The sequence below is a fragment of the Lonchura striata genome, chromosome 1, assembly GCF_046129695.1.
Source record: "Lonchura striata isolate bLonStr1 chromosome 1, bLonStr1.mat, whole genome shotgun sequence".
Classification (NCBI taxonomy): Eukaryota; Metazoa; Chordata; class Aves; order Passeriformes; family Estrildidae; genus Lonchura; species Lonchura striata.
In genome coordinates this window covers 86,132,260-86,146,626 of record NC_134603.1, presented here as the reverse complement: position 1 = coordinate 86,146,626, position 14,367 = coordinate 86,132,260, and the positions used below count along the sequence as shown (strand labels likewise).

The window sequence follows — 14,367 nt, the reverse complement described above, 5'->3', positions numbered from 1 at the left end:
GTCGTAAAATGACTGAGCCCAACCATAGGTCCTTTTGCTAATAAAATGAATATCTGTGGCATCTCTCATATGAGGAATACCAAATCATAATGCAAATAGGTTTGGCTTTCTTTTTTATTTTGGATAAAGATGACAATAAAAGACTTTGATAAACTATTAACTAACCAGCACAGGTACTTGTTACATTCACTCTAACAGTGGATATCATATAATACACCACAGACCAGCATCCACTGGAGTGGTTGAAAGAAGGGCCATGAAGATGGGTCAGAGGGCTGGAGCACCTCCCCCAAAAAAGGCTGAGAAAGTTGGGGTTGTTCAGCCTGAAGAAAAAAGAAGGCTCTGGAGAGACCTCATTGCAGTCTTCCCGTACCGTAAGGGCACTTATAAAAGGAGAGAGAGGGACATTTATATGGGCGATAGTGACAGGACAAGAGGGGATAATTTCCAAGTGAAAGAGTGCAGGCTTACATTAGATATTAGAAGAAATTATTTACTTAGAAGGTGGTGAAGCACCAGCACAGGTTTCCCAGAGAAACTGTGGATCCTCCATCACTGGAACTGTTTAAGGTCAAATTGGATGGGGCCCTGAACAATCTGGTCTAGTGAGTGACATCCCTGCCCATGACAAAGTGTTGGAAGAAAGTGATCTTCAATGTCCCTTCCAACCCAAATCATTCTATGGTTCTATGATACTCAGCTTCAGGCACATGAAAAAAATTACCAGTCTGTTGAAAAGAAACTGTAACATACTTGCATTTCCACATTGAATACCCAGCGAATCCATTGGATAGCTCGAGCAGTCATTCCCTTCCTTCAGAAAGGTTGCTTTAAGATTGAACAGCTCTCAGAAACTACAAGTTCAGTTTGCTTCTGGAAAGCTTTTGTCTTGGTGAATGATCAGAAGAAGTCACTATGCTGTAAGTCCTTCCATACTTTTTAATTTCCTCTACAGTGTAGTCTTGCATTAATAATATTATTTCTTCCCTACATATATGTACAGAGATCTCTTTTCAGTTCTGAAGGTCTAAAGCATTTTCCAACATGGCAGAAATCAAGTCTTATAAAAAATGGCTCCTGAGTTTCAGCTGGATACATTACATTCATTATCTCAACTGCCTATAGAGCTGTAAGAATCTCCAACGTAGTGAATGCAAGTCCAATGAAAATATTTATTAACTTCTCAGATATAAAAAACCCCAAAACAACAACAACAACAAAAACAGTAATGAAAATAAGAGAATAAATTCTGTAAGCCCTCTTTGGAAACCCATATTTTAGTTAGCATAAAAATCCACCACAGCATGGCTGCATAAACACTGCCAAAAGGTCTTGTCATCTTTCACTCAGAAAATTAAGTTTCTATTTGAGTTCTACTCTCTCCAGGAGAAAGTGTTTCAAGAAAACTCTGACTACCCCCACATTCTCCTATAACCAGTTTTCAGCCTGCCCAGAGCCTCAAAAGATGAGAGTCTGTGAAACAGCTTCTAGGATTCAAGGACAGACAACGTGATCTTGAAGTCTTTCCAGACCACCAGGGAACAAGCAAGTTTGTTTGGCCCCAAAGAATTAAAAAAAAAAAAAAAAAAAACAAACCAAAAAAACCCTAAAAGCAATTAAAAGTCGTATCTAAAATAAGAGCTGAATACATGTGAGAGAAAAACAAAAAACATCACTCTAGGCATTTCAGTGCTTTTGAGCAGTTAGGTATGTTTTTGCTCATGTTAGAGGCAAAGATAAGAGAGCTTTTCAATCCTATGAAAGGAGAAATACACATACCTGCATTGCTACAACCTTGCCTTTGCTTTTGGGACTAAGCGACCACTCATAGCTGACAATTTCATGGTCATCACTGCTCTGGTTTCCATTCAGTGTGATGAAGTTCTGGGGCAAAGTGACTGCCTGATTTGGTCCTGCATTAGCAATAGGTGGATAATCCACTGGCTTGTTGACAGTCAGAGATGCAATGGTGGAGTTGGCTGCTCCATCTGAATCAATCACTGTGAGTCTACAACAGGAAAAACAATATCTGTTAAGATGAACTTCTGCCAACTTCAAAATTGAAATAATAATCTTTTTCTGGCACCTTTTCAAATACCACCCAAACAAAAGCCACTGATTATATGATATAAACTTCTGCTTCAGACACACATATTCCTCAGCTAAGGCAGGAAAGAAATTAGGAAAACTTTACAAAGACAACTTTCAACTATTAACAGAAAAACCCCTAGATATTCTGAATCCCTTTACCTGCTGTCAATGGCAACTTCACCATTCACTACAAACTCTTTTAGAAATGTACTCAGTAAAAAACAAGGATTTTATTCATCACTCATAGTGAAACAGTACAGAGAAACATCTAAAACTACTATGGATGTTCAGAAGCTCTGCTTACAGAACAGCAGACCCTCATTTCTTATTTCTTTGTGGCACATCATTACTAATTTTAATGGAGATTAATATTAATGTCAAGTTACAAAACTAAAAATGTACAGGGTTTTAGGCCTCTCAGAAGCACAAAATAATCTTAAAATGAGATTAACGCAGGCACTTCAAATTAATTCACCAATTAATCTGTAATCCACCTCTATTATGAAAACTGCACACAGCTGACCACATGGAAGGGAACATGAGCAGGAACAAAACTAGTGCTCATTACCTCAGACATTAGGGAACATGTACATTTTGCAATGGGTGCACATCCATGTGTATCAAAGGTACTGGATTTTTTTGACCAGCTAATTTCTTGTAATCTTCAACACACGCCTGTTCAGGTAAGTCAGCCTCCCTCAAAAGTGCAGAGATGCAACAACTGACTTCTTAATTCCCTAGGGTTTGGGACACACTTAGATGCATTGCTTGTAAGTCAGACTCTGCCCTTTTCAACATGGAAAAAAATTAACACTAATTTCTGCTACTGTCCGACAATGGAACAATTTCAGTAAAAAATACAGAATTAAGAAGTAGAAGCTGTAAAACTTTTAGTGACTTATGCAAAGCACCACAGTTAATGTATAAATATGCTGGCCTCAACAATCTGTGATGATACATAAATAGATTTACTGACAGGCAACCCACTGACAGCCAAAGAACCCAAGCTGGGTCAGTGGGAAGTCTGCCTCTGTATAGACTGGACTTTAAGTCAAACAATTCAGAAAAAGGACTGATTTTTACTAAAGCACCTTAAACCACAAACATTGCTTCCACTATCTAGGCAGCCCCCAGTTTCAGCAATGCATAAATGGAGGAAACCAGTAGCAAGGCAAAAACGTTTATAAAGAACAGAATGACTCTTAGTAAAATTAGTGCATAACAATGTCTTGTGAGGACAAGTTTGCCAATATTATCCTGTCTGCCACCGCCCTTCAGAGGATGACTTTCACAGCCTGATTCATAGTTTAATTCAGGGCACTATCCAGCTTCTAGGCTAGGAAAAAAATAGTCTGTCACAGTTGTTATTGCTGGAAATGGGGACATAATTAATTTATGATACCTTCTTTTCTGTAATTAGGAATTATAAAGGATCACTGCAACCATTTTTTGATAAAACCACTCCATGTGTTTATCCACTGTGCAAAAAAAAGAGTAACAGTATATGCAGAAGAAAATGAAATTCTTTTGAGGAGATACGTGTGAGCACAGAAAAAAATGAACATTTAGCTGATATCACAGATAAGCCCCCAAGAAAATCATCATGCAGGTACCTGAAGGTGTAGTTTCCAGGAACAAGGTTAGACAAGTGCAAGACAGGTGTGTCAGCAGATGCCTTCTGCTCTCGCAGGGGACCTTTAATTTCCTCCCAGTGATAACTCACTATCTTCACATCATCTATGCTTTCTACATTCATTAAAGAATATCACATCAGTTTCTTGTAGCAATTACTGGAATGAATATTTAAGTAATTCATACACTCATCCCTAACTGGTTTTCTACAATTGTTTCTACAAGTATAATTGAACAAGCTTCATTAACCACAAAGTCATACCAAGTTACCTTTGGTACAATTTATCTAAACAATTCTTCACACACATGAATGAAAAAAAATATTATCAGTCTCAGACTCTACACATTCTGACTTGTCTACACCCAGAAATTATGAATGTAGGTAGAACACCTCATCATACCCTATCTGACAGCTTTCTACTATGGCCCCAGTTGTACTGGCACAGAGGCTCTCTGGGCAGCACAGGAAGAAGCTGTAAGAATAGCTGCTGTGAGGATGCAGCAGTCTGACACACTGCATCTCAATCTCCACATGCAAGGTTATGTTTTATAATTTTTTAATTTATTAAAATAATTTGTAACTGGACACACAGTCCCCCAAAAATCATCAATCAAGGAACTTCTGAGAGGAGTGAGAATAAGAAATTTCACTTGTAATTGACAACCAATTATGTTGTAACTGTATATTAAAATATAGGATATAAGCACAGGATGGTCTAGTACATACGACTGCCATCAATGAAGGTAGAAGTTGTAGGCAAGGAAACTTCTTGCACTTTGGGTGAAGCAACAGCAACAGGTGGCTGGTTAATTCTGACTGCTGTGAGAAAGATAGAGGAGGAAGAAAAAAAGGGGAAGAAAAAAAATATTAGTGAAAACCCAGGCAAAACTAATGTTAAGTCTACAGATCAATAGTCCCCAGTGATTAAATCTAGGACACACAGCTTTGCAGCATCTGCTGTCCTTTTTGGACAAGGCAAAGAAGAGGTTACTGATGACCATTGCGCTGACACAGCAGTGTTCCCCTGCAGTGCTCCTACCTGGTGTTATTCAAATCAGAGCCCTGCACTGTAACCTGTAGATAGAGCTGGATCAGCACGTGATTGCTGTCCCTAGCTGGAGAAAAGCAAAGGCGGCATGATGGTATCTCAGGCTTTGCCTGAGGAGGGGGAAAGACTAGAGAGTACTTAAACACAGTGAGCAGGACCCTTAGTTCTTTCTTTAAAGCCCTTAAGAGACACCAAGATATGAAACACATCAGCAAGACTGGACTGGCAGATGTCCTTGACAAACAGTAACTGAGTGACTGTTGGATAAGTAAGCTCTACTTGTGTCAAAATATTAATTATATCGGTCAACTGATTTACCTGGTTTGACTGTGACATTTACAAAACCTTCACCAAAAGCATTTTCACTGGAAACTGTCACTTTGAAGGCATAAAGTCCCACTGATAACTGAGACAAACACAGAACAAATAAGGTTACATATTGAATTATACAAAAGAAATATGCTTAAATCTGACAATCATATCACAAAAGAATAAATTTGGATGTCTGAATCCTCAAATTACTTTTATAAACACATACATAAAAAGCCAAAAGTCACTGCCTGGAAGTGGGGAAAATGAAGCAAGCACTGAGGAATTTTTACTTTATCTTAGGAAATTATTAGAGCACTCTAAGATACTGGCATAACTTTGGTGACACAAACAAGTGAAGAGATGCAGGATGACTTGAAGCCATTTGAACGCCTTGGATCAAGGTGCTCTTCCCCATAGGTTACAATTCTGTAAAAGGACCACATAAACACAATTAGACTGAGCTTACAGCTCACTTACATGAGAGAGCTTCAAAGTCTGGCTGTGCCTGCGCTCCATTTCCCCACTGTAGTCATCAGGGTGACTGATTAAGCTCCACTCATAGATGTAGGATGTTTCTAAGAACAATAAATAAACAATCAGTTTTGTGTTCAAGATAAGCCCAGAGAACAAAGAAATCAAGTTCACCACTCATCAGATAAAATGCTACAGTATGAAATAATGACTGCTACTGTTTAAGCCTGTAAAATGAAGCAGTACGACCATATGTTAAACTCCCAGTGTGTTGCAACTTTGTAAAGCAGCAAGGATGTAATGGACTTCACAAATAATCAGCTTCTTCACAAAAACCAGCTTCATGTGAAGCCAACGTATTTTACATAGCTGCTTATGAAACATCTTTTACTTGCTCCTGCAGTTCATAAGCTGGCAGTTTTAAGGCAAATGTTGCATTCAAAACCTACTTTCCTGCCTTCCCTGAGCTTTACAGTAAGATGCTAAAAACTAGGCCACATCGTCTTTTGGTAGAAATTACAGGCTTTCTATTGTACCATCTGGCTAATAAGTTCAGGTTCTGAAAGTAAAAGCCACTTAAAACAAATTTGTCTTTAAAATCTAACAGAAGAAATCCTCTCTGTAGTTAGAGTCACAAAAGAGGCAATATTAAAATGAGAAAAATTGTTTTATTCTAAGTGGTGGATGTTTACATAACTCAAAACTTGTCTGCATTTACAAGTTGGTAGTGTATGAATCTTCTTGTATACCAAGGCATTCAACTCACCTGTAGATGGTGGTGGGACAGCAAAGGCATTCAGTTCGACCTCATTTTTTGGTAACATCACTTGTATGTTATCTCCAGCAGATACAGTAAGTTCTTTAACTACATGTAAGATAGGATGAGTACACTGTGTTATAACAGATGGAACTGATATAAATTTAGTATCTTCAAATATTATTTGCAATGGATTAAGTAAAACTTGACAAGTATTCTATAGAGAACAGGCAGCAATAATTAAAAAAAAATCCTTAATGCATTATAAAATAATGATCTTTTTAATCATGACTGTGATTCCCTCACCTTTTACCAAACCAAAGTTTTTTTTCTTCTCCAGCTATGAAGTGTCATTTCCCTACTTCTGTTTCAGAGAAAAGCATTCTCATTATTCCTTCATATCAGAGGTAACAATGCTCTGCATAAAGAGTTATGTATTGTTCTCAGTAATTCGAAGTGCAGGAATTAAAAAATACAGTTACAGAAGACAAAAAAAAGCATAGTAGAACTTTAATATCACACTTTCTTTCACAAAAGAGTACTACTTCTATGTTTGTGTGGCACTTGCAAGGCAGGTTCCAATGTCCATCTTGTGTTCCTTTTAAGAAATCCACTTGCATAGCAGGGCAAATGGTTATTTCTTATCCGAACTACCCATTCAACCCACCTGCTATCCAGTCATTGTCTGTGAAAACTTTTATGTTTCAAAAAATGCCAAAGTACACAAAAACAGCCACCAGAAGAAACATATCAAAGCACAGCTAAGGGAAAGTTTACTTAGTCCTGTATTTCAAATGTTTCAAATATCTTGCTTTTAGTATTGGGAAACCACAGAACAAAAGTTCTTAGAAGGCAGCATTCACTAGTGTGTAAATGTCCGGCTTACAAACTCAGAAGAGATGCCAAAGAAGCTACTGCTTCTGCTACTGCCCAGCAGTGGCAGCTGATGGGTCTAAAAATGATGCAGTGAAGACACTGAAAATACACTTTCAGTCACTGCTATTTAAATTCACCCAAGGCTTCACAACTGATCATGGAAGTTGCCCTACACACCTGTGGAGCAAAGGTTTGCACTTGAACTTTCACATGCAATGACAATAAAACGGCTAGAAGAGGGTAATGCCAAAAGAGAGAAGGAGGGACTGTCATTGAGACTTTCTAGACAGTCTGGCTGAGAATACACAAACTTTAGGCAAAAGCAATACAAAGCGGTATAAAGCATCCTTGTACAAAGCAGTACCTACAGTGAGATTCATCACAACCTTCCCTTCAGCTTCTTCTTCCAAACTTCTTTTTGAGCCCTCTTCAACCTCCTCCTTCACAAGAGGAGGAGGAAGAGCTGCCTAGCCAACAGGCAATGGTAATGATGATCCACTGTATTGGAGAGGAATCTCTCGTAGCTTATCTCTTCCTCTTACCTTCTATTGCTATCCTTGCTGGCAGGTTGCATTTTGGTAGAGGGTGCCAAGAATGTCTGAAACCAGACTTTCTCTGCCAGGAAGCAGAGGACTTAGGTCTCCACATCCCTCTGTACATTAGGAGTGCAGAAAAACACACATATGTGCTTTTCTGCTTCTTGTGGCCCTTCTAACCCTTTGTCAGTGTGCACAGGGAGGCAGAAAACAGCAGGAGAAAGGAGATATGTGAACATACACACAGAATTTAACACAACTACAGAGGACGTGGTAGTTAAAAGTCTATTCAAAATAAAACCATTTGTATTGCAGCTGTAAGTATGATAAGCTTCCCCACAGTTTTGAAATTAGAGTAAAATTTTGATTTCTGAGGATTTGGAGGCCATGTTCTCCACTGTTAAGGGCTGAGCTTCCTCAGGTCCCACCTATGGTGCTTCATGGTATCTAGCAACTACTGCAGAGTTTCTGAGAGAGAGCAGTGTTCTGAAGAGTCACACCAAAAACAACAATATGGATAGAAGAGACTATTCTGAAACCCCAGAAAGCTTCAGATATTGCTTACAAAGCAAAAAAAAAAAAAAAAAAACAAAACAAAAAAAAAAAAAAACCCTGAAAACATTTAAAACCAGTCTTAATCTCTGCTTTTTACTTTGCTGTATTTCCTTGAGTTGTCATTTCCCACTAATGGTGGACTTGGTCAAGGTTTTGCCTCAGAATTAAGTGAGTATAGGGTCTGGGGTTTGCAGTGTTACTGTAGGTCTACACGTTTAAAGCGGGATTATATAACATTTGGATAAAGAATAAGGTCTTACTAACAACAGGTTGGAAACCTGACAGTAGAAAAGTCATCCCCACCCTCTGTCCAATCTGCAGATTCCCCCCCGTCCAACCCCTCAGATCACCAGCTCTGTTGAAACATTACCTGCTTTAGCAGCAGTAGCAGGTGGTGTGAACAGCTGCATGGGCTCAGATGGTGCAGTATTAGTGGGAAGTAGCATGATTCCACCTTCAGTGGCATTCTCTGGGGCCACGGTGGGAGTCAGGGTTTTCTCTGACAAACCCGGGGAGAAATCTGGTTCATCTGAAGAAAAAGAAAGTGTAGCAGCCTGAAAAAAAGGAATTATAGGGAAAGAGTTATTGCAGGAAAGAGTTATTCACATTTCTAGATTTAGAGGTATGCTGTTTTTTAAATAGCACATAGGATGACCCTAATGATTTATGTTACTAGGAGATTTTATTCATGTACAGAATATCCATTGAACAAGGACCGGAGTTTTTTCTGATCAGGCTTTGTAACAATTGCTAATAATTTTCCAAGTTTCAGATGTAGAACAGTCATGTGGTAACCTGGAATACAACTAATGCTACCAGTTACCAAAATATAAAAAAAATCAGTACAACAGGTCTAAATACAGTCATAAATCTTTAAAAGCCAATGTCAGAAAGTCTATGTGGTATTATTGTTTTGTGCCATACACAAACATAACAGAGTCCTTGCTTCTTACTACATCTTCTCAGTACACAAGTTGTTTGTGCCTTTTTATCTCCTCAACAGTAATAAAACACCCTACAAGTCTCTACTTCAGGCATCAAGCAGCACTGCCTCACCTTGTTACTAAATCAGAACTGCAGCAAAGTACATGGCAAGTGTGGCACAAATACCTCAGCACTAGATTAATCTTGCCTTTCAATAACACATTATCCTCAATGGGCCAGCAGGTTTTTCTTAATATTCTTAAGATTTATTTCTGATCTAATGATATGGGAAAAGCATTTTTCCAATTATGGCTACTTTGTTTGGCATGTGAAGGTACAGCAACATACTATTATTTGTACATTGTTTATTAATTGAAGAATAGGATTATGAAGGTTGGTGAAATGTACACTTACATCACAAATGGGTGAGGTGGAAAGGGACCCCTGGAGATAGCCCAGTTCAGCCCCATCCCCCAAAGCAGGGTCAGCTACAGAAGACTGCTTAGGACCAAATTCAGTGAGGTTATGAGTATCTCCAAGGACAGAGAATCCACCTCTCTGGAAAACTTCATGTTTAGCCATCCTCAGAGAAAAAAAATATGGGGTTTAGTGTTTAAATAAAATGCCCTGTTTTTCATTTTGTGTCCATTGTATCTTGTCCCACCTCTGAATAGCACTGAGAAGAGCCTGGCTCCATCTTCTTCACACCCATCAGAGTTATTTACACACATCTTTAAAATCCTCTGAACTCTCTGTGCTCAAAGCTGAACAGTCCCTACTCTCTTTGCATTTCAGGTGCTCTACTTTCCCTTTGCAGTTTGCCTCCCTAGGAAATAAGAGCAGCCCTGCCTTCTGGACAGGATCAAAAGCTCCAGCTCCTTGTGCAGCTGGGAACGTGAAAGCAAAGCCAGGAACTGTTCCTTGCCAGCCTACAAAAAAAACAGAGCACGGAAGTTATCTGCAACTCCATCTCAACTTTCAACAATGGACACAGAGAAAAAAATCCCTGTGCAGTGTCAGAGATTGTGGCTGCCCACCCATGAGGATGCAGAAAATAATGCCAAGAGCTGCACTTTTGGGCAAGTCCATAATACAGACAAAACAAGCATCTTTGTGGTCAGACCTCCAGCTCTGCTCCATAAGCAGACAGTACTCTCTGAGCAGCTGGACACTGATAGCAGGATCAGGGACCGCAGCTCACCTAAAATAGTGCCTTCAGGAATCTCACACTTGATAGCATCATGTACAGGGAAAACCTGAAACCCATCCTGCTTTGTATCTTGACAAAAGGTCTTTCCTCCAGATAGGCCTCCTTTACATACTCACTCCAGTCTTCATAAAAGGATTTTCTTCCCACAATTGGGCAAACCACAGAACTTTTTTGCCTCCTGAATTTGAGGGAAGTCTACTTTCCTGAGCTTCCTCTGGCCTCTCCTCTCTTCATCCTTTGCCAGTCCAGCAAATGAAAAGCAGCCATCATGGCTTTGTAGGACAGATGGAGACAAAGTCACCTCACACATACCTTTCCAGGGTGCCTCTTCTGCAGTGGCACCAAACATCACTTCAGTCAGCAAGCCTAGGCAAGACACTGCAGTCAAAAAAGGTGCCCTGTGGCACTGTCACGTCTGAAGTGGTGTCACAGCCAAAAAAACAAACTAAAAATGTTAGCAGACAGCAGACAACTGGGGCAGGGACAATATCAGCAATTAAGCTCTCAGACAGAAACAGTTACCAAGAGATTTGCTGGAAAAGATATAGAGTGCAAGATTAACCTAAATTCCAGCTTGGGAAGTGAAAGTTAAAGGAAAGAAAAGAATTCTTTCTGGCAGTGAGTCCAATAGGCAGTTCTGCTCGTAGGGACTTTGTGGGTTGTTTACTTTTACCCTTTTTACAGCCACTATTGCTCGATACAAACACACCAATAGTGAGGGCCCACATCCCTCCAGAGGGCCCCAGATCCTCTGGATTTGACTTGAGTGCAAATCTCTTGAGAATTCCAACAGAAAATAACAACCATATAACATGAAGTACAGACTTCAAAATAGAAAGAAAGGTAAATCTAAATATCAAAACATCTTTCAGGAGTTTTAGACCTCTTTTATGGATCAAGCCAATGTATTTTTAACCAAACAGAACTGTTCAGCTTCTGCAGGTATCAAAACTGAAACAAAGCCAAAATAGGAGATGAATGTCTATGTTATTCAACTGCATTCTAAGTCTTAAATATGAATTCTGAAGGCAAGTCAATCAGACACTAAAAGGCTCACCACCACAGAGTCTGTCAGCCATCTTAAATTTTCTTAGATAGAGATTTATATATTTTGACTGCACCATTATCCCTGCAAATACAATAAGCACAAGAATTACATCAGGCCTTAGCTGTTGAATAAATGTTTGGAACATTGCAGCATCAACACAGCCACAGCTAGACTCTGGCTAAGACCTTAAAAACCTTACTTGGCTTAGCAGATCAGCAGTTCACTGAAAATTTTAAAAAGAAAATTAATTCCTTGCAGATATCTCACTTCAATGATGGGCAACACTGCAGCTTTCAGATCTGGGCAGGTGGACAGCACATACTCTGTATAGATTTCTGAATGTACTTAGGTTATTGAGCTGCCAGAGACTGACAGTCCATAAGATCCCTCTGAACTCTGATGTAAACCCAACAGTCAGGTGACTCACTTAAGTGACAAACCTCATATTATCTCTCCCAAATCACATACAAAAACTCCCTGCATCTGACTGCATTTATGACAAGGATGCTCCAAGGGCACAGACTCCAGAGGTCTGTGTTTTGTTGGTTTCCCAGTTTAAAATCTCTGTGCAGGTCCTTGCTCAAAGAGCAGAGCACCTGACCCCACATCCTGCTGACTACTGTGAAGAGAGGTAATCAGGGAATTGCATTTTTGCCACCTTGCTCTGTCTGGCTTGTCACAACAGCTTTGTCTGGAAGCTGCAGAAGGGAGTGCGTCAGCACAGACCCAGGGACAGACACATAGAATTGCCATGGCAGAACTAAGAGGATAATAAGAAAACATTGTATAATGTGCAATAAACAGGGCAATTCATTAAATTTAGTAGCAAGCATGATTTTAAGACCTTCATATTTTCATAACCTATACAAAGCCACCAGTTTGAGAGGTTGTTTGGATCATATACCAATGAAAAAACTATTTGGAGACCTCTTGGCATTTTTAATCTAGGGTAAAAATTTAAGATTTCCTTTGTAACAAAATTTGGTTTTCAAAAACCAACCTTTTTCAGAAGGAAACACAAATATATGCTAAACAATCCATATGAGATTTGATGGAAATTTCTTCTTGCTGGAGAAAGAGCCATAAGAAGGAAATTCTATCACCACAATCTACCACAGACAGTTTCTACAATTACAGTTCCTAAAACAGAAAATCTTGGAGCCAAGCTGAAAATTTGTATTAGGCATACCTGGCAGGGCTTAGGTGGCAGAGGTGTTGCTGCATGGGCCACCCTAGTGGTTCCAGTCAGTATGGCAGTGGACGGAATCAAGCCACCATGCACCAACACTGCAACCTCTCAAATCTAGTCAAAAAAGGGCAATAGCCACTGTGGGCAGGGGACACAGGAGGATGTGGGGGGGGGATGCACAACAGGAGGCATAAGAGGAAACATCAGGAAGCAAACATTATTGTGCACAGGGCTGGAGACACTGTTGTGGAAACATGAGGCCCACAGAGAAGCCTACATCAGTGCAGATGAAACAAAAAGGAAGGAACAGTGACAGAAAATAGAAATGACAAATGGCAGAAAGGAGACTGCCATGCACTGACTCCAACTTCCTGTGCCAATTTTCCATCACCAAAGTGACCAAGCATAATCTGCAGTGAAAGAAGGGGAGTGGAGACTAGGAAGGGGAGATGTGTCTGGACTGAAGCTAATTCTAGGGAAGGTCAGGGAAAAGTATTTGCTAAAACCGCTCATCATCTCCATTTCTCCATCCATGTCTAAATTCAAATGAATTCCCATCTGGGAAACAAAGGTCACTTAGACTTTGGCAGTTTCTGAAAGCCTTCTGCTTCCCCAGATTCTTTCTTTACATTAATAGAGAGCCTTTAGAGCCACTTTTTCAATACACGCCATGAATGGCTTTTGATATTATCCCATTAACACGCTTTCTACAGCTGTGCTCACAGAGCACATCCCAGCCACCTTCTAACTACACCTGTCTTACCAGTTCTTCAGCATCATTACCAGCTGTGGCTAAAGACTGACCCAGGTTTGGCATTTCATCCCTCCTGCACTGAAAACAGCAATCTCATTCCTCAGCCTTTCTATTGGAATTTCAAGAGGCTGTGTAAATCCAGGCAAACCCAATGGGAAGAAACTATGATGTCTGACTCAGTTCAGAAGGCTGAATGATTTCTTTATTATAACTATGCTGCAATACATTAATATACTATATAAAGGAAGATACTAAAACTACATACTACTTTCTCTAACTACCAAATCTAACTCCCAACTTGTGACCCTGTTATCGAGAGTCCAGATACAGGTGGATCTGATTTACCATCAGGTTCAAACAATCTCACCAGAATCCAATCAAGCAATCACCCCAGGTAAACAATTCTCCAAGCACATTCCACATGAGAAAAACAAGGAGCAGAAATATAAATTGTTTTCTCTTTCTTTCTCTTTGTGCTCCTCTATTAAAAATCCTGAGAGAGAGAAATGTCCCTGTGACAGCTGTGCTAGCATAATGTTAGCATGATATGAAGATCACACAAAAATGATTGTGACCTGGTAAGAAGTAGGTTTCTCTCCATTTCACTTTACAATAAACTCACATCTACAGTCAGTGTAAAAAGATAAAGTAAAATCTTTATATTCTAGCTGGAGTGGGAAAACCAAAGGAGATTTATCATTGCTGCAGGATGTGAAAGCTCAGCTTTCATAAAATATATTCACATGATCCCTTAGTGACAGGAAACAAATTTGCTCAGCTCTGACACATAGTTTAGGTGAACCTGAAGCTTTATGACTCCTCTAAGGCACAAGGCACAAGCAGTTCAGTCAGCAGGGATCCTGACAATTGGCTAAAGATCAGCACAATGCTAATGGGTCTTCCATTAGACAGCAAAGTGCAATGGAAACAAGTTTCAAGTCTTTCTGCACACCTAAAGTGCAC

The 14,367-nt window shown here is 39.6% G+C and overlaps 1 protein-coding gene across 3 annotated transcripts in view; it reads right to left on the bottom strand.

The window, feature by feature from the left end:
- KIAA0319 (KIAA0319 ortholog) overlaps positions 1–14,367 on the bottom strand; it is a 57,263-nt gene that overhangs the window by 18,669 nt on the left and 24,227 nt on the right. For all 3 annotated transcript variants that reach the window (XM_021553366.3, XM_021553369.3, XM_021553368.3), the window contains 7 exons: positions 8,650–8,833; positions 6,322–6,420; positions 5,562–5,659; positions 5,091–5,178; positions 4,451–4,543; positions 3,705–3,837; positions 1,780–2,008 (listed from right to left, as the gene is read on the bottom strand). In XM_021553366.3, coding sequence (XP_021409041.1) covers positions 1,780–2,008; positions 3,705–3,837; positions 4,451–4,543; positions 5,091–5,178; positions 5,562–5,659; positions 6,322–6,420; positions 8,650–8,833 — 924 coding nt within the window. The remainder of the gene's footprint in view (positions 1–1,779; positions 2,009–3,704; positions 3,838–4,450; positions 4,544–5,090; positions 5,179–5,561; positions 5,660–6,321; positions 6,421–8,649; positions 8,834–14,367) is intronic.